General features: G+C 41.4%; 3 protein-coding genes across 6 annotated transcripts; 1 reads left to right on the top strand and 2 right to left on the bottom strand.

Annotated features, from left to right (window-relative positions):
• The first annotated feature begins 213 nt into the window (after nucleotides 1-213).
• Nucleotides 214-10092, top strand: msh5 (mutS homolog 5). 4 transcript variants are annotated; one of them, XM_046398384.1, is made up of 26 exons: nucleotides 214-458; nucleotides 831-941; nucleotides 1017-1140; nucleotides 1264-1344; nucleotides 1659-1712; nucleotides 1838-1959; nucleotides 2061-2170; nucleotides 2542-2577; nucleotides 2989-3071; nucleotides 3158-3203; nucleotides 3577-3715; nucleotides 3819-3881; nucleotides 3969-4097; nucleotides 4218-4290; nucleotides 4430-4539; nucleotides 4724-4804; nucleotides 4892-4979; nucleotides 5079-5146; nucleotides 5642-5760; nucleotides 5993-6119; nucleotides 6680-6829; nucleotides 7077-7151; nucleotides 8778-8924; nucleotides 9143-9280; nucleotides 9380-9453; nucleotides 9538-10092. In XM_046398384.1, the coding sequence occupies exons 2-26, from the start codon at nucleotides 843-845 to the stop codon at nucleotides 9656-9658; spliced, it is 2457 nt and encodes an 818-aa protein (XP_046254340.1). In that variant the 5' UTR covers nucleotides 214-458; nucleotides 831-842; the 3' UTR covers nucleotides 9659-10092. The 4 variants fall into 4 exon arrangements, with proteins under 4 accessions (XP_046254340.1, XP_046254342.1, XP_046254343.1 ...); XM_046398385.1 differs by lacking the exon at nucleotides 214-458 and adding an exon at nucleotides 465-581; XM_046398386.1 differs by lacking the exon at nucleotides 1659-1712.
• On the bottom strand, nucleotides 10087-12790 carry LOC124064180 (sperm acrosome membrane-associated protein 4-like). The gene is made up of 3 exons (XM_046398397.1): nucleotides 12620-12790; nucleotides 10445-10615; nucleotides 10087-10313 (listed from the first exon to the last, which is right to left on the bottom strand). The coding sequence occupies exons 1-3, from the start codon at nucleotides 12672-12674 to the stop codon at nucleotides 10087-10089; spliced, it is 453 nt and encodes a 150-aa protein (XP_046254353.1). The 5' UTR covers nucleotides 12675-12790.
• Nucleotides 12791-12899: 109 nt separating this feature from the next.
• Nucleotides 12900-17904, bottom strand: LOC124064177 (transmembrane protein 200B). The gene is made up of 2 exons (XM_046398393.1): nucleotides 17566-17904; nucleotides 12900-16902 (listed from the first exon to the last, which is right to left on the bottom strand). The coding sequence occupies exon 2, from the start codon at nucleotides 16886-16888 to the stop codon at nucleotides 16070-16072; it is 819 nt and encodes a 272-aa protein (XP_046254349.1). The 5' UTR covers nucleotides 16889-16902; nucleotides 17566-17904; the 3' UTR covers nucleotides 12900-16069.
• Between the last annotated feature and the right edge of the window lie 1988 nt (nucleotides 17905-19892).

Here is a 19892-nt window from a genome sequence, read left to right as displayed (position 1 = left end):
ATTGCTCTTGAACAGTTTTAATCAATTTGTTAGTCTTAAATAAAAAATGGGAAATGATGAATAAAATAAAGTGATAACGATGTTGAAACATCGTTTGCAAGACAACGTCCAGGGCTTAAAATCTCTGTGCGCATGCGCTTTCTGAAATAATGAGTCGCTTTGGTTTCTATTTTATTTTTCTCTTCTTGTTATATAAAAGCCCAAGTTTGATCCTCTTCTTGTGTTTTGCCATTTATGTTTACATCCATTACTGAGCGAGATAAGAGAAAAGAAATTCGAGGGGGCACAGATTACGGATATTGATATTAAATTTTAGATTAAACAATCCAAAATTTGCTAGACCTTAAAACAGCTATAACAGTAATCTACTCGGCCAGACCGGACATTTTAACACGCACAGGGTTGTCATGACAACAGAGAGAAAAGAAGGAATCGCGCGCAAGCAAAGGCCCGTGAAGGTGAGCTCTCCTGCTAACTGCCAAATTGCTGTTACAGAAAATAAAATGATCAACTTTAAGTTTCACTTTACCAACCATATTTGTGACCTGTTAGTTTTCTTATAAGAAGTTGCAACTCCTCCTGTAAGTCTATGCTAACTAAATGAAGACTGGTAATATTCAGTTTCACTCAATGTAGTTAGCTTGCGATAGCTTGCCTAGGTGAATGGTGGCTAACCTACGGTACACTAAGTCAACTGTTAGCTAATCGGTTAACCTAGACAGCTAATTAGCTAAAAGTTTTGATTAACTTAATTAGTGTGTCTTGTTATATATTCAAATGACAAATGTAGTTAGCGCTTTAAATTAATACTTAAACTGACTGTTATCTAGAATTAACTGGTCATGGCAGCACTGGAAAGTCTGAGACCAGGAGGAGGAGGGGGCGGTTTGGGTCCCCGAGGCTTAAGTGGAGATGAAGAAGAGGAGGAAGATTCACCTGTTGTAAGTTTACACTCACCAGCAGAGTTATAAACACTGTAACAGTAAGATATACACTACTGTATTTACTATTACCAGGTTTTGCTGAGTGTTTTAGCGCAGAACAGACAGGTGGGCCTCTGCTTCTATGATAGTAAGGACTCGTCTTTGCACTACATGACAGACACTCCTGACAACTACGAGCTCCACCTGCTGGCCAGAGGTAAACAATACACAATCAAATTTTCATCAGAGCAAGAAACGTATGGAAACCTGTGCTTACGTAAGCACAGGTGTTCTATGCTCTAAGTACTCGTACTCGTACTTTCTTTTTTCTGTTGTTTAGTCATCCAGGAGGTTAGTCCCCATGTCATAATTACCAGTGCAAAGCAGGAGCGCTGCATGACACGTTTCCTGCAACAACTTGGTGAGTGCTGCGAGACAGAAATCATCTTGAGAGCATGAGAATGAGAATCAGAAAAACGTCACAGAAGAGTTTTGTTTTGACGATGTATGAGACAAGTAGTTCCTGGGTCAGGGGAATGAAATGAGATTGGGGCTGCTTGACATTGCAACAGCTAGTGTGATAAGGGAAAAGATTGTATAGCTATTACACACTGCTTTATAAAGTTTTTACTGAAGACACTCGAGTGATGCAATTCTGCCAATTTACACTGCTACTTTAAGAATGTTTTTCTTTCACCCAACCAAAGATTTTTCATTTTTTCAATTGTATCCCAGATTCAAACCCAGACTACAGACCAGAGGTGGTTACTTATCCATATCTTGAGTTTGGTAAACAGAACCACCATTAATATCCAAATATTGCCATTATATTTTACCCAGGAATACTGAATTTTTTTTGCTTGGTTTTTGTGCAGTGAATGGGTTGATTCTGAATGAATTTCTTCATGTTGTAGGTCTGGAGGTCAGTAAGCAGAGACTACTTTCTGCCCATCTGCCATTTCTTCCTGCCTTCATTTCAGAGAGGGACAAAATGTCCTACCTTTCCTCCTGTATCTCCTTTGACTCTCCCCTGATGGTGAGGCAGTTGTCTGCATATCATCCTATCCATCGTCATTATGAACTGTCCATCATTTTCTTGCGTTTATGTGTGTGCATGTGTGTACATTCATTGGATAGCTGAGGGCAGTGGGTGCTCTGCTGAAATGCCTGGACAGGAGGAGAGTGGGAGTGGAGCTGGAAGACAGCAGTGTTGGAGTTCCTATCCTGCACTTTCACGCCTACACGCTGTAAGACACACATTAATGTAGATATGCACACACCAGCACACACACACACACACACACAAACACACATGGGACTGTTATTACAGATTTTCTATGATGATGGCCATGAAAGAGTTTTGTCAATTAAAATAATTTTGCGCTGCTCCGTATTTAGCTACGTTGGTTTTAGTTTGTCATACAGGCAGAAGTGACATGCTTTTGTGGCACTATGTTTTCACATAATATGTACATTCATTGTATTATATTTTCTCTATTCTCTGTATTTCCTTGTGTTTATATACTCTAAACCAAACCTGTCTCATGTGAGGCAGAAGTTCTTAATGAATGAAAAACGTTGCCGCTCTAAAATGTGCATTGTTTCTTCCCCAATAAAGTAAAGGTGTTATTTGCATCGACCGAGACACCTACAGGTAAGAGCGTACTGTTTTACACAACATGATCTTTGTCTAAAATATACCCCTATAAACTGACATTATTCTGCCAAATGTTTCTTAATTGTTCTGTGTTCCACGTCTATAATCTATTGTGCATATGTGTAACCTATTTTAATTCAACTATTACTTTTGAAACAAGGCTTTGATTATTTTCTATTGCTCTCCTGCCCTGTACTGATATATTTCTTAACTTAAACTCTGTGTTATGTGTTTACTTTCTTTTTGTTGTGATTCTAATTTTTTGGTTAGGCACATTTTGCGTTAAATGTGTGTCTTTTTTAAAAATAAGAAAATAAATATAATGTATTAAATTAGTGTGGTAGACAAAAACATAGACAGAGATAAGGGGTAGTTGAGAGATCACCATGGATTTTGTGTTTGTTCCAGTGTACTGCAGATCTTCAAATCAGAACCTCATCCATCAGTGTACAAACTGCATTCAGGTGAAAAGGAAGGACTCAGTCTTTATGGTACGCAGCTCTAGTTGATGGACGATTCAGGACGTAATCGCTCATACTCTTATCTAACCATGATCCGCTTGTTCTTGTTGTCGTAGGGATACTGAACCGCTGTAGATGCAAGTTTGGGTCCAAACTACTTCGGTGAGAAACACTTCCAATCAAACAACAATAGGATGGTATTTCTTTCAGCATGTCCTCAATAAAGAGATGTCTTTCTGTGTGACAGTTATGTCAGATTTATGCCTTTGCTATGAGACATTGAGCACAAATGCTGCAGCGCCACCACTGCTACCACTATTTGCATTAATAGGCAACAGGAGTTTATAACTAATTTGATAAATCACAGAAATTTGAACTGCTGTACGTCATACATAAAAGACAATAATGCTAAATATGCTAAAAAATGCTAAACACTGGTAAATCTGATCATTCTGAAAGATGTTAAGTTTATTAGTTTATTCTACTTACCTGATAGAATCAGCATAAGTATAATCAGTATCCTCTCCTCTTGCAGCCAGTGGTTCTCGCGGCCAACGCAGGACCTGGCTGTGTTACATAGGAGACAGGAAGTGATACGTTTCTTCACGTCACCACGAAACTCAGACGCCCTCAGCACCCTGCAGTCTTTATTACGCAACATCAGTAACATACCAGTAACAACTATGACCAGTTACCTATTTTTGCTACACATCTGACTGTATATGGTTTTACATGCTGTGATATCACCCCAATATAGAAATGATGTTTCTGTGTTAGACTCTTCTGCGCAGGATGTGCCTCTCCCACACCAAAGTGACCAACTGGCAGAGTCTCTACAAGGTCAGAGCTACAGTATTACCATCCCCTCGTTATCCATGAGACAGGTTCTCTTAAATGAGTAAAGAATGTTTTGTTTGTGTTTGTCAGACGGTGTACAGTGCAGTGTGTATCAGGGACACGGTGCGACACCTGCCTCAGTCCATTCAGCTCTTTTGTGATATCAGTGAAGGGTTCTCTGATGACCTCCAGTATATTGCCTCCCTCATCAACCGAGTTGTGAGACACAAATATCAATACACAACAGTCTCCTGACTTTTGCTGCCGTGCTCAGTGGTTCCTAATTGCTTCGCAGACTGTTGAGTATTAATGAGTTTGACTCTGATTTGGAACATGTAGGTGGATTTTGAAACCAGCATAGCTGAGAACCATTTCACCATCAAACCAAATGTGGACCCAGTAGTTGATGAGAGTAAGTGCCTCCATACTGGACTAATAACTGGACCTGTCAACAGTCATGATCCCCAAAGTCTAAGAGCTTTGAGCCTTTGTGTATAAGTTTATATGATAGTTGATTTGAAGTCTTAACAGTCTCCTCTATCCCCCGTCAGAAAAGAGGAGGATGATGGGGTTGTCTGACTTCCTGACAGATGTAGCCAGAAGAGAGCTGGAATACCTGGATGCTCGCATCCCCTCGTGTTGTGTCATCTACATCCCTCTGGTCTGAGCTTTATGTCTACTCAGCGACTAGATGATTTATATCTTAATAAACAGCTACATTTTTATTGTGCCCACACATTCTGTATTATTAGTGGGATTCATACTATCAGCTATGGCAAAAGCAGTTAATCTGGAGAAGCACATTTATCATTGCTTATCTCCCTTTTTTTAAATTCTCCTCACAGATTGGATTCCTGCTCTCTGTCCCTCGCCTGCCCAGCATGGTGGTGAAAGAGGATTTTGAGATGGAGGGACTTGATTTTATGGTTTGTGTATGATCTTGATAATATATTAATTTTGGTTGTTTGCTTGTGTGTCATGATACTTTTTTTACTTGTGTCCATTTGAGCTAGTTTCTGTCAGATGACCGCCTGCACTACCGCAGCCAGAGAACCAGGGAGCTAGATGACCTAATAGGAGACTTGCACTGTGACATCAGAGGTATTTTATCTTCTTACTAGAAGAAAACCTTTACCTGATAGCTGTGCGCATGACATACACATAGCTGTTGTGATGGCATATGTACATCCTGTTTCTCAGACCTGGAGACAGCAATTATGACACAGTTGCAGAACACAATCCTCGAGAGAAGCGCCTCCCTCTACAAGGTTGGTGTGCATCACTTTGCACTTCCAAGTCACAGTGTTTAAAACATGACTCCCACACTGATAAAATTATTGTTGGCAGGAAAGTAACTCTGCTAAACTGTGTAGGTGGAGTTTTTTTGTGATTAGCTATCAGTGTTTCCTTGGGTTGTGTTGCACATTTTGATTATGAAACAAGTTCAGATAGCCCTGAAGTGCTGTGATATTTGTCTCATGACAGCTGGGTGTGCTTCAACTCCATGCTGTAATTGCAAATTGTATTATTTTTGAGAGCAGAATGAGCATTAATGTTAGATGATGAATTATTGTCTTTATAGTATTGTAGCTATGCTTAAGATTTTCTAGCTTTTAGGCAGACTTAACCGTTAAAATAATGTAAAATAAACAACAAGGTTTATGGAAAAACTGACTGACTGCCTGGTTCCTGCTTGCTGTTATTTCATCTGCCAAATGGCTACTCTCAGGGTGGGCAGTGGTTTTAATGTTTGAGTTGTGCAGGTTCTGGATCTCATTGCTGAGCTGGACTGTCTGATGGCTTTGAGCAGTGCTTCCCAAGAGTACGGCTACACTTCACCCAAACTATCCAACCACAGGAGGATAACAATCACACAGGGCAGGTGGGGTTAGTTATCCAGATACTGCAGTTCTTGTTATAATCTGAAACTTTAATGTTGGAAAGTATCATGCCATGTAAGCTATTTTAACATTTAGTTTGATTACTGATAACATATAAAGTACACAACAGACATTTTCATACACCACATAGCATACACAAGCACGCACACAGCAGAAGTTGTATTTAATATGCAGCACAGTATTAATAAATGCCTGTATTTTCCAATTTTCTAGACATCCGTTGCTAGAGCTGTGCTCTCCTGTGTTTGTAGCCAACACCTTTCAGAGCTCAGAATCACAGGACAGAGTCAAGGTCATTACTGGCCCAAACTCATCTGGAAAGAGTATCTACCTCAAACAGGTGACAGAGTCAGAATAAACTCTCACTACAAATTACATACAAAATGGATCATCTCAGTCACACATGATGAACTGCTTATGATTTTGACCAGCTCAATTACACTCAACTTTTTATGTCACTTTGCCCAGTGACTCTGTTTTGACATGTGACTCAGTGTGTACCATACATGCTTCTGTTTCAGGTTTGCCTGAACTTTGCTTGTCATTAATGTTTGGTAGATTTTGTGGCCAAATAGCCTTTCCCTTGCTAGGTTTGGGCATTCAGGCATTATGCAGAGAATCTGCATGATTGCATATAATCTCCTGTTGCATCTGTTTTGTCACTGCCAGCAGTTGCACAGATATTAATTACCTCCGAGTTCTGCTAGATGACTACAACTGTACACCAGAAAATGTATTTAATGTAATAGATAAGTCCCTAATAAGGATATCTTCATTTAACGCTCCTTATCTACTGAGAATGACTGATGTGACTTCTCTCTCCCATTTGGTTAAGCACAGCACTTGTCATCCAATCCTGACTTGTAATTTGTAACCTGCGTTTTGACTGTGTTTCGGCAGGTGGGTCTAATTGTGTTCATGGCGCTGATTGGCTCAGATGTGCCTGCGAAGGAGGCAGAGATCGGTCTGGTGGATGGGATCTTTACCCGCATGCAGAGCAGAGAGTCTGTGTCTGTGGGCCTCAGCACCTTCATGATAGACCTCAGCCAGGTTCCTGAAACACACAAACACACACATTTTAAGCCCACAACAAACTGTGTGTGTGTGAATGTCATTGTGTGTGGGTGTGGAAATAAAAAATATGAACTTCCAACACTACTGTCCTGCAGTTTTACTCCCACTCTCCACCTGTCAAGACATTTTTGTAAAGCAACTACTGCCTACAGCCATAACACACACACACACACACAAAATAAAACAACACTGTGTGGTATAACATTTGTGTCTGTATCTCCAGATGGCCCATGCTCTCAACAGCAGTACTGGCAACTCATTAGTTCTCATCGATGAATTTGGAAAAGGAACTAACACCGTAAGAAGAACTTGTTCCAGCACTTTGTGAATTAAACACATATGTACACAAATAACAAGGACACACAGTGTCACTGATGTGAAGCGCCTGAAACCAATCTCAGCCAATATTATCCAATTTAGAGCTGCAGCATAAACAGACCTTCATTTCAGCCCAACATGTGCCACATATCATGTGCAACAAAATAGGAGCAGCTGTTTGGAGTTGCAGATATAGAGGTGTTGATGTGCGCCACCTACAGGCAAGGAAAGTAATAGTGCGACTTGTACAATCTGCAGACAGACTGCTGTTTTTTTTCAGTAGCTGCTGTTTGAGTGTGTCAAAATGATTCATATATTTATTTTTTTTACAGTTTATATTTTAATTTTTGTAACTGGAGCATATTTCCTGCTGAATGTCTGTACACATTTCACAGCAGTGAGTAGCGTTTTGTTCTCTGTCCTCCATCACTGACTGCCAGGTTACTTACTACAGGAGAGGGACAGAGAGAGTCTAAACCAATTTGATTTGTCTAAAGAAGAAATAAGAGCATGAGAGGCAGGGGCTAGAGATGTGTTAAAATTGAAGCATTGCCTTCCTTGCTTGTCAGTGGCCACATGAGTCAAGTAACCACAAAAACTGAATCCAAATGTCCACCATCTGGACTTGTGGACTGAGACCCTGTGAACTTCAGTTGTACGACATGTTCACTGTCAAGTCTGAGAGGTGGTGAGACTTCAAGGGTACATAAACTGCTGATATTTCTGTATCAATTATTATTTACTGGCCTACATGATCCAAGTAACCTTTTATAAAGTAATTGTTGTACACATTTATAGTAAATTCTTTTTGTTTATTTAGTCAGTGGTTGGAAAAATTTGAAAAACTATGTCACGTGTCTTTATAGAAATAAATTGTGGATAATTACATCAGTGAAGACCGCACCCCAAGCAGACTCTCTAAAGGTCTGCAGAAATTGCACTTGAGGCACCTTGTGGGCTGAATGAAATTTGGGTTTGGACTCACACAAGAGTGACAAATTCAGGACAACTGGATTCAGCCAAATCCTGGTTCTTCTGTTGCATGTTACACCCCTTGACATGGTCTTCCCCCAAATGTACTGTCTATAGTTGTGGTTAAAAGGTTGGACAGTGAAGGAATAGCTCCCTTTTGTGGAGAATGTTAGCAATGCTATTGTAACAAAAGTTAAACTGCTAACTTACAAACTTGTGATTAGAATTGACATAGACTATATTCACTTGCACAGAGAATTTCAGGATGTGTGTATTTGTCATCAATGAATGTAAGCAAGATGCCTGCCCTGTTTTGATATTAAGTTAAATTTAGAAACTTTAGGAGCTTGCACACATGCACACAGAACTATAATCACCTGTAACAATAGCACCAGTTGACTTAATATTTGTTTTTGTAATTCTGCTGCTCAATCAAAAAAAAAAAAAAGAAAGGGTGACAGCTGGTGGGTGAGCCTTTTAGCCCACAGACCAGCAGCCAGGAACGTTCTTTTAAATGGTTGATTTGTGGAACTCGAGGGTTTGTGCAAAGAGCTTAACCTGAATTACAACTGAAGTGTTGTGCCAATAGCAACTTCATCCAAACAAAGCCAGTGGTATAATGTTCCCTCTCCAGGTGGATGGATTGTCCCTGCTGGCAGCATCAATCTCTCATTGGCTGAGAAAAGCTCCGGTGGATGTACCTCACGTCCTGTTGGCAACTAACTTCCACAGTTTACTGCGGCTGGATCTGCTACCCTCCTCTGGCATGCTGTCTCTTCTGGTACTGAGAGATACTCAACGGAGCTGGCTTGTTTATAAACGTAGCCTGAAGCACTATGTGAATGTTCTGTGAGGTTTCATGATGGTAAACTAATGTGCTGGAGAAAAATATTGACAGCAAAACATCTGAGTCTAGCTAATGAGACTCCACTTTAGTTTTGTGATTTTGTGTGTATGTGATTGTGTATTAATGTGTGTGTGTGTGTGTGTGTGTGTTAGACTCTAGAGACAGCAGTGGACGGGAATGAGTTGGTGTTTCTGTACCAGCTGAAAGAAGGAATCTGCCAGTCCAGCTATGCTGCCAACATCGCTACACTAGCCAGCCTGCCAACCAGCCTTGTACAGAGAGGAGTGGAGGTAAACACACACACACACACATACTTAGCTACACTCACACATACACAGAAACATGCTCACATTGACTGACTATTTGTGGGTGTGTGTGTGTTTGGTCAGGTGTCTGAACTGTACAGGACAGGAAGGTCCATCAAACGTGTTGACAGTCCATCTTCACACAAGCAGGCAAACAGGTTTGTTAAACTCCAGCTATACAAATTGACAATGAAAACCAATGCAAGAGAGTAAATGTAAGTGAAACAGACTGTGACTGACAGGTGCAGGTCTGTGGTGGAGAAGTTCCTGAGCCTGGACTTGGAGGACACAGATTTGGACCTTCAGCACTTCCTGAAAGAGGAACTCCTGCCCTCTGCTGGGGAGCTGCAGAACTGCAACTGAACTGCTCTGCTGCAGCTGCACACATTTCTACAGCTCCGTGGTCGGGTTGTTCATACACTAGCTAATGTTTTCAGTGGGTTTTGGAAGAGAGTAGATGTTCCACCTGTAGACATACATTTATCTAGATACATGACAAGAATTACATTACGATATGACTGAAACATACATATTTAACTGCATATGTTGTAAAGGTTAAAGCAGCTTGAATTTTTCTTGTATTTTGTTCTTTGTTATACATGATACAGACAGATTGGTTGGATTCAGATCTTTCTGATTATCTAGGAAGTGTTTTCTATTTCAGTAGTCTACTGCACAGTACAAAAAAATCTGTAAAGCTGGTGATTTCACCATATGGTTGAAGTCCTTTCAGCATCACTTCACACAGTCTTTCTCTTTTTGTTTTGACAGCATAAATAAATTCAGGTTGTTTATGATCCTGTTGAGGCTTCAGTTAGGTGCCAGGTAATTACGAAAGCTGCAGTGAGATACAAAAATGTGATGATTTGAAGATTGTGCGCAGAGTTGCAGAAGGGAGTGTCGCAGCAGTGTTTGATCATGGCAAAAATGGTTGTGTTGGAGAAGAGCTCCACTGTGCTCTCCATGCTGCACTCCTCTGCCTTCACACATCCCAAAGTCTTAATGTCCAGAGTATCAGCTGGGGAGACAAGATGATGATATCTTTAAGTAAACTGAGGTAAAATCCCTTTTATAATTTTACACACTCTAAGGCTTTAATCTGAATTTATAAACATAGACAGACTAAAATGACAGTCTTATCCAACACACCTGCTTTCCCTCGGCCCGTGTAGCAGCGCTCGCCGAGGCTGCAGTTGGTTTCAGTGGTGTAGCAGGCATCCCAAAAGCCCAGGTCACAACGGAAACACTTCAAAAACTCCTCCTCTTCCTCAAATACCACTCCAGAGTCCATGAGCTGCTCAAGCTGCTCCTCATCCTCACCTGAGCTCGAGGAACACCACCATAACAGGACACTTCAATACAGTAAAGTTTTACCAACAGGAATTTTGACTGAACAAAGTTGACAAGTACATTGAAACAACTGCTAATGAATTAGTTATTGTTATTGAAAACTTTACCATAATTGCATACAGTATATTAAAGATATACTAAGCAGGATTTTCTTATAAAACTATATATAGTCTCACAAAAAAATTCTCTCAGTTGTCACCAGAGTGTGGGGGTGTCTCTATCTGACTTTGCCCTCTGACTGTGTCTTCTTATTTTCTTTTTATTTTGCTGTGTTTCAGTGATTCTGGAGAGGGAAAGTTGTTTGTCGAGTTTCTTTCCCAGTCTCTTTCATTGTCATTCTCATTGATCAAATACTGACGACCTGGAAACGGGACTCAATCAACTGTCTCTCTTACTTACTGCATCTTTGAATGGTAACTGACTAATCCTACAAAGTGTGCCTTTAAGTAAAACAGTAGACATTTAGCCACCTATCTTTTAGTGAAAGGAACTGACAACAGTAAAAATGTCAGATTAATGGATGAAAGGCTTTGGATTTTTCAAATTTCTAGGTGTTTATGTAATAGCTTGTTGCACACATTTATTATTCAGATGGCGCCTAATGTGTGAAGTGCTGGCGCGTTGTTGAAGGACATGAAGCCAAACGGATGAGCCTCAAGAATCTCAGAAATATTTTGTTTATTCTGCCGCAGTCTGGAATTTGTTTCTTTGAGTGGATGACCTGAGTTATTCAGGGAGTGCTCCAAGTCTTTGAGCTGCACCATGTTTCCATTATCCAGACAGGTAGTAGAATTAATAGGAAGAATTGGGTGTAGAACGAAATGCAGGAGTTGGACAAGCCGTACCGTACTGAACTGCACAAGCCCTCAAAATATTACAACTAGTGCCACACATTAGCTGTTGAAATGCAGTGTGAAATGAAGGTTACAGAACAAAAAAGTTTTCTGAATGCTCATCAAATACAGCTGAAAAGTCTTTTGATTTAAGGACTGTTTTAAGCTCATAACAACTAGGCCATTTAATATTCAAATAACTCTTAACACAACGTATTTGGATACAAAAACGTGATTATCCAGGTACTTGTGGATGTATGTCTTTGGAATCACTGTCAGAGCGCATGTAGTCGCCAAATGGCTGGCTTCAGTGCTGCTATTGGCTGCCACTGGAAAAGGACTAATCTCCTCCTCAAAGCTGTAAGATGAGTATAAGGGAGACTCTGAATCCTTATCCCCTCTCATCCTGTTAGCTCGTGCTAGCTCAGGTGAACTTGAGCACTAAAGAGATGTCAGGTTGGTTTCACTGTGAGGACAGACTTCGCTGAACTCACACTCAGTTTGTTTATGTACACTTAGGCAGTGCAGGCTTACATTGTAGTCCTGCAATAAATCCTGTCCTCATGAAGGTTATCATAGTCAGTATTTGTTGAATTGTGTGGACATTTTGGAGAATGTGGTGTTGAACTTTGTTTCTATGATTTTCTTTGCCCCATTTATATCACTGAAAGTAGATTAAACTAAAGCTTCTATTACAAGCACCGAGTTGAATTTAGATCAAAAACAATTTCAACAAGAACTGAACATCAAAAACTTTATGACGTTTGGATTTATTGGATAGCTGCAACACTTAATCAATTAATGAAGCAACTCTAGATGTACTGGCAGCTATTGTGACGAATGATCAGTCATAGTATTTGACGGTTTGAATTGCTGCTTCTGTTATCGTCACCATTTAGACAAAAACTATGAGACTTTTCAGTAATTTATGTTGTTGTTGTTTTTTTTTTAGATCAAACAATTAGTTAATTTGCATTAATCAAGAAAATAATCTATCTGTATATGTTAGTTTGATAACAATTAATCAAATCTTAAAAGTAGATATTCACAACTTTGTGAAACCAGCCAGAATCTGTAGCTCAGCCCCAGTTGTTGGTCTTTAACAGGTACAGCAAAAAACTTTAAGCCTACATTGTCTTACCTTGAGCCTGTGTGAGCATCACGATGGCAAAAACAAGGAATATCAGTCTTTTCATTTTAAGCAGGATACTTCTTCCACCGCACCATGAGGACTGCTGAGGAATTCGGATGAAATTGGATTAGGCGGGGATGCACCTGTTGTTTGTCCCGCACCAATCACAGCCTGCAGTCTGCAGATGATCAAACAATGGAGGATAGCTGCAAATTACAAACCTCACCGGGGCTGTCAGAAATCTGGAGTTTGGTAACCAGAAGGATTTTATGCCTCCTTACATGTTGGAAAATGTCATTTGGTTTATTAGCATTTTTAACAGAGGACACAGTGAGAATTTTACAAATAAAACCAAGCTGGTAACTCATCCCTCTGCTTTGATGAAATAGTGAATACCAGATGTAGACAAAAATGGGAGGAAGCATTTTTCCATCTAGCTCATGCTTCTCATTTATTACAAAGATGTCTTAACCGAATCCCTTTTTCCTGCTGTTACTGGTGAAGTCTTTCATTTAAAAAAAAACAAACAAATAAAAAAAAAAAAGCCCAATGTTTTTTAAAATGGCATCTTCTGGCTGGTTGATCCTTAGTCGCTCGCATCTTTTTATATCAAAAAATGTTGATCGTAGCTCTTCTCTCTCTTAAGGAAAACAGAAATTGCATGTGTCCTGAGTCAGCGCATGGTTAAGCAGCTTACAGCCTCCTGTGTCTGCTCAGATATGTATCAACACACACACACACACACACACACACACACTAATCTCACAGAGGAGGGAATGTGATTCAGTTATATTCTCAATGCAGCAAAAAACTTCTGTTGCTGAATTATGTAACAGCACATAACACATTACAAAGTATCACGGCAGTTTGTCCAGCAGCCACCTAATGTAATCCATACAATTTGTGTACCTGGATGTCAGCTCCACGACTGTCTTTTGTGCCTGCGCCACATTTCTTTGACTGAATGAAGCTACATTCATGAAGCATGCGGAATCAAAAAGCGCTTTGGTTAATGTTAGGAAATGTATTCACGAATCTGTCATGAGCTGTCGTCTAGAGGATTCACTTTGGAAAAGGTCAAGGGAAGGTTGTGATTCAAGATTATAATTAAGAATCAGTCCATGAAATACTGGCAATATTTACAATATCTTTAGGATTTGCGTACACGGACATGAATTTTCCATTTTTAACTCTGTCATGCTGTTATGAAGACAACTGACAATTCATGCTTGTCTACACAAAGTCACTGATTGATCACATTTTGTTGCTGTTTCACAAACTGCTGTGATAGCCACATTGATATGCAACACATGTATGAAGAGATGGACAAAGTTATTCCTGCTACTAGCAGAGCTGAAACTGAAACTTAGTTAATCACTTCAGTCATGCATTTGCTGGTTTCAGCTTGTCAGATCTGAAAATGTCTTGCTTTCCTTTGTCTTGTCTGAGATTAAACTCAGTATCTTTGAGTTTTGGAGTGTTGTTTGGAAAGAATAAACACTTTGACGCAATTTAAATACTGATGATGGCATTTTTTAGTTTTTTTTGACAACTTTGTCATATTTTGCAGGAGGTAGCCGCATGGTGCAGTTGAACTGTATTGCATAATACAAACAGTGGGGTTTGCATTTTTTAGCCTGACCTCATTTAATGAGATGGACAAAGTACAATTAAACAGCACTTCCCAGTTCACCCTCCAAAACAAACACAATGTTGAAAAACACCTCTAAAACATTATAACCTTCATGAGGTCAGATATTATTGCAGGACTGCTGTATTAAGACTGCATTAGTTTGGTTTACTTGTACTCAATAAACTGGCAACCTAAGCTACAGATTAATGAAAACAATTTTAGGCTGCAGCTCTACAATCCAGCATCTTCCCCTCTAAATGTAAACACATCAGAGCATCTCACACCGAGAAGGACTCATGTATGTGTCAGAGTGTGAAGAGAGCTGCCTTTCTGAGCGAGAAGGAGGCTGCTTGCAGCTCGCTGCAAGATTCAGGCACATCTCACCATCTCATCCCTGCTGCTTAAAGATACATCCAGCATCTTAAAACAGCATACCGAACCTACACAAAACCCTGTGCTGAGTGCGTGCGTGTATATGTGAGTGAGAGATGGGTGCTGTTTTCAGTGAGTGAAATATGTGGCTGCAAATTACTGTACACTTCAGTCTCAGTCTCATCTGGATAGCAGGATCCCAGCATGGGCCCAAACAACAAGGAAATACTCTGCGGTCCTAAAGCACCTATAAAAACCTTCAGACTGATCCCCTGTGTAATTAGAGGCTGGAGGAGAAAATGCTGGCGATAATTAAAATCCTACCCCCTTAGCTCTCCGCCTGTTCAAACACGCTTAATTGGAACCGATAATGTTTTACTCTACATTGTTTTGCTCTGTTTTCTCTATTTTGGCTGTTTTGCAGGAGACAAGGATTGAGACGGAGGATGAGGAGTATTTGAATAAAGCGTAGGAATCAAATGATGAAGTGAGAGGAGATGAAAGGTCGGCATGGTGGGAGAGCGAGGCTCCAGTTACGCGACTCACAGGACCGCTTTTCTCAGTTAAGCTGCGTCAGGAATAACTCATAACAGCCTCGCCAGAGTCTTTGCTCTTTTCTTTGTATCCACCATCTGACTGAAATTCTTTAAGATCTCACCTTACCGCACTTGAGAAAAGGGAGAAAACTGAGCATCTGACACTGTGAATTTAAGAAAAAAATTTGAATTACAGTTTTGAAAAAAAAAAATAGTCCTCTCTTACATTTGTACAGAACACCAGCTGGTATTTATAGCGTGACTGTAGGTGGCGAGTGAGTGGAGTGTGGCCTTAGGTGCTTGTGTTGTTTACACCGAGACAGAATTTCCTCTGATAAAGAGTAGATTGCACTATGTGTAAGATTAGATAAAGACTCATTTGAGGCCTAATCTGGATCTGGCTCATCCTCTTAACCAAACCTCTCCAGCAAGGAAACATATCTGCTGTGGGTCTCTGTGGAGAGGATGTGTGTGCGTGTGTGTTACTGAGAGAGAGAGAGAGAGGGAAAGTGGAAGAGAGAGAGTGAGTGTGTCCTTCTCCCATTATGGCACCCCAAGAAGTTTTCAGCAGTCCTCCTTACGTCCTAATATGGTAAAAGAAGCAGTGGCTTTTGGGATTCGGGGCATGGGTGAGTTCAAAGACAACAAGTTGGTGAGTTGACATCAAACAGCATAGCTTCAATCTTTCAAACGCGGGTGAGTCAGAGAGCGATGTAGGACAAAAACACCCTTCACAGACAGTGACTCAGAGCCACTGCGCCACTCGGAGGCACTAAAACATACCAACAAACATTTCATCTGTTTATTGAGGAATGCATACTCTTTAGAGTGCGTCTGCACGTGAAACGTTCAAATGTATCTCATCATGCATATTTTATGAGACAGTCGAGGGTGAACCGGCCTGGGGGGGGGGGGGGTTCATTGTTGAGGTGGCAGGGGAGAGACTGTCCTTATGTTGAAGTTGACTTCGCTAGAGTTGCAAGAGTCTGAGTAGACGGAGGAATGCGAAATGGACGGGCAGGGGGAGGGAGGCTGAGGAGTCGGCTCCTGGTGGTGCAGAACTCGGGCCAGCAGGGTTGATCTTCCCTCCTTGTCCTCCTCCTTAGGCTCATCTTTATCTCCACCTCCTGCATCCGAGGGAGGCACTGGTGATGGTCTACTGCTGACGCTGTGTCTGTCCCTGCGAGGAGAAGGAAGAGGAAGAGGAGGAGGAGCACAGTTCTGGTTTGAGAGGGGGAGTGTGTGGGCCGAAGTGGCCCAGCATCCCTGCTCTCCGTCTTTACATTCCCACTGCTCCTGACAGCTGAAGCTGGGCTGCTCCTGCGAGTCCTCCCAGCCGCTTCCTCCTTTCAGATCCTCAAGGTCGTCAGGTGTGTCTCGTCTGAGGACCTCCAGGTCCCGGTTCTCGTACAGCAGCGTGGCGGCGCAGATGAAGATGAACAAACCCACTCCCATGACCACGGGTCCGGCCAGCTTCATCCTGTCAACATGTGTGCTGCCTCGGCCGCCCACAGGCTTCGGTGCTGCGGATACGTAGCCCGCCACAGCAACACCCATCCCCACCAAAACCACCACTACGCCCAGCATTAACCACACACCTGGGGCAGAGCGCAGGTGCAGTTTGGTTTGGAGAGCACTGCCTTTCCTGAAGTGTCTGTGGCATTCTGGGAGGCAAACGCGTGATGACTGGGTAGAGTGGGAGGAAGCGGGGCTGCAGGCAGGGCTGGTTGCTGTCATCCTCTGGCTTCAGACTGAACAGAGAGAGGCAGAAAGAGCAAAGAGCAGAAACACAAGAATTAAGCAAAAAGGTGTTGCGTGCAACATCAGAGGGGGAGCTCTGGGTGTGCTGGAGGGAGGGTTTTTTTACTCTGCATTGCACTCAACAGGAAATAGCTGCTTTAATAAGACATGTGGCTGAGTTAATGAGATGCCGACTCTTCTGCAGCTCCTCCGGTGTCTCTGTGGAGCCACGCAGGGACTCTCCACTCTCCACTCAACCCTGCAGCAGCCTCTCTGAACCCGCACTGAACTGTTGTTGAAACACTCACTCATCATCATCATGGGAATAAAAACGACTGACCCCCTTGCAGGACCTTGTGATTTCACTTGACAAGCTCCACCGCAGTCATGAAAACAGAGTCACGTTATCACGGCACTTGCTCCGACCGAACTCATGATATAATTTCCCCCGAGGCAAGTGAATGCAACGGGTGATTCAACAGGACGCAAACGAAGATGATAAATTGCCTAGCAGGTCTTGTTTCATAAGTGCTCTTACGCATGCATCGTTAATGTTGCGTTTTTTTATTCACGGTGCTCGACTGCACTGTTGCCGATTTCAGTAATTCACTGCAGTTGGCTGTCCGGCTACTTTAACACAGTCAGGATAAAATCAGATCGGACGGGCTACTTGCCTTGTTTTGGGCGTAAATCCGAAGCAGAAACTGGCTCCTCGGCATTATCCAAATAAATAACTCTGAGTTGCGTTATTCCTCCCACTCCTCCGCGTGTCTTCGCCACCACTTTGATTTGCGGGTGATTCCGGACTTTCAGCTAAATCCTCCTCAGATTAATACGCTTTCTCTTCATGTTTGGCTTCACAGTGCGAGGCAGCCGGGTGCCGCGGAGCTCCAAATGAAGCTTTTACACTAAATAAGAGTCTTACTAAAAGTGGTGCAAAGCTGCTGTGCCTCCGCTCCCCTGCGTCTCCTCGCTGCTTGTGCGCCTCTGCAGCCAGTGTTTTGATTTGCCTATGTGTGTGTGTGTGTGTGTGTGTGTGTGTAGAGGAGGGGTCGTGGGAATCTGTGGCTGGTCCAGGCCAGTCCCACGGTGAGCCCAGTTATTCTTAGTGATCACCAGTCATCAAGTGGTAATGCAGTACCGAAGGGGCAACAACCTGCCCCCACCAGAAACATAAAAAATGTAAATGCATACAAGTTAAAATAAATAAATAAATAAAAATTTAATGCTTCTTAACTGCAATTCCTGCATATTTTACATTTTCACTGACTAGTTCTTCTCTAGCGCGTTTGTAGTTATAGATGTTTGGATTTCTTTCTGTTCCAGGCAGGCAATTCTTAAAGCTTGTGGTATGAAAATCAATTAGCAGTTCAGTGATTTTTTTTGTTTGTTTGTTTGTTTTTGCAGTTTTCTTGAAACTGCACCGATTTTCTGCATTAAAATCTTTTCACAGTTCTTGGCAGAATAATAATTTTGTGGTTCCAGAGGGAGCTGCGTGAAGTGTGAAAAATTGCCTCAAGTGATGTCACTGGATTCAGGTTCATATATACATACATATATATATATTTACAAATAGAAGACACATAAAATTCATAATAAAAAGTCATTATTGATCTTGTTTGCAGCCTTGTTTCCAAGGCTTAACAGCACCATTGTATCCAGGTCTACTTCAGACTGAGTCTGACAGTGTGACATGAGTGTAATGCTGAACCAGTGAAGTGCTCTTTTAAGTTGTGCATTGAACAGGGTGCTCATTAAGCTTGTGTTCATGATTATCTCTGGCAACAGGTGCATACAGTGTGTGTGCCAGATATGGGTCACCTTACTCCATTCAGCGTTTGGGTTTCAGCTCGTTGCTTAGTGCAATGGCAATAAGGATTACAATGGCAGAACAGAGCATTTTGGTTACAGGTTTCATACACTGTAAAAAAAAAAAAAAACAATCAGACCCTGGGACGGGGACCCTGGGACGGGGACCCTGGGACGGGGACCCTGGGACCAAGGTTTATCAAATGGAGGGTCTGTGGTATACTTTATGTCAGCTGGGGGGTTTTGACATGAAAAAGTTTGAGAACCACTAGCTTAGAGGGCAGGTTTAGCAAGGGTTGCATACTAGTTTGTGGGTGAGTTTTGCCTATTTGTATGTGGGTCATGTATTTAAAAATATCACTTTAAATAGCCTCATTTTAAAGTTTAGAGCTATTCATTTGAAGAGAAAATACAACTAAATAGTTAGATGACTGCACAGGTGCTCTGTCTTATAGACACTACTATACAGTGAGCTACTGTTAATTCTCCACCATAGTATTTCTGAGACTAAAAAAATCAATATTTATTGTTTTCAAGTTTTAGAATGATTAAAAAAAAAATCTTTGATTTGCTGAATCATTTTTTAATAAGTTTGAAGTCTTAAGTCGAGAACACTTCCACATCCTGTGGATTTAACAACTGAGAGCAATGCAAAATTTCAAGCACACATCAACACGTGAGTATTCTTTTACAGAAAAGTTGATCTCGGTCTCAGTCTAGCAGGGGACATTTAGTGCTGATTGATTTGAAATGTCTGTTGTTGAGTTACATCATAATTGTAATGTAACCTTGACAGTAACACAGACTTGGCGTTGATTGCGATGGATTACCAAACATGCTTTGACAGTCTGCAGCCCGATTTCCACAACCTGCAGCAATGAATGGAAGCCAATGACTGCATGGAGCCACAGGAAAAACGAACCAAAATGTGTTAAACGTATACTTTCATTACAAGTAAAACAAAACAAGATGTGCTAACGGTGCTACTGCTGCCATAAGAACAGCTGCTGAGCTCACGTCAGCAGCTCAGTTTTCATGAAAGCTGTGCGATCTCCATCTGCTGATGAACAGAAATAAAAGTAGTAGGATCATTTCATCAAACTACCAGTGATGAAAGAACTACACAGAAAAGTATTTAAACAACAAACAAAGTAGTAGTAAAGTACTCGTTCTGTTGTTGTGTCCTTATAAT

The sequence above is a fragment of the Scatophagus argus genome, chromosome 9, assembly GCF_020382885.2.
Source record: "Scatophagus argus isolate fScaArg1 chromosome 9, fScaArg1.pri, whole genome shotgun sequence".
In the NCBI taxonomy this organism is placed as follows: Eukaryota; Metazoa; Chordata; class Actinopteri; family Scatophagidae; genus Scatophagus; species Scatophagus argus.
This window is presented reverse-complemented; position numbering and strand designations above follow the sequence as displayed.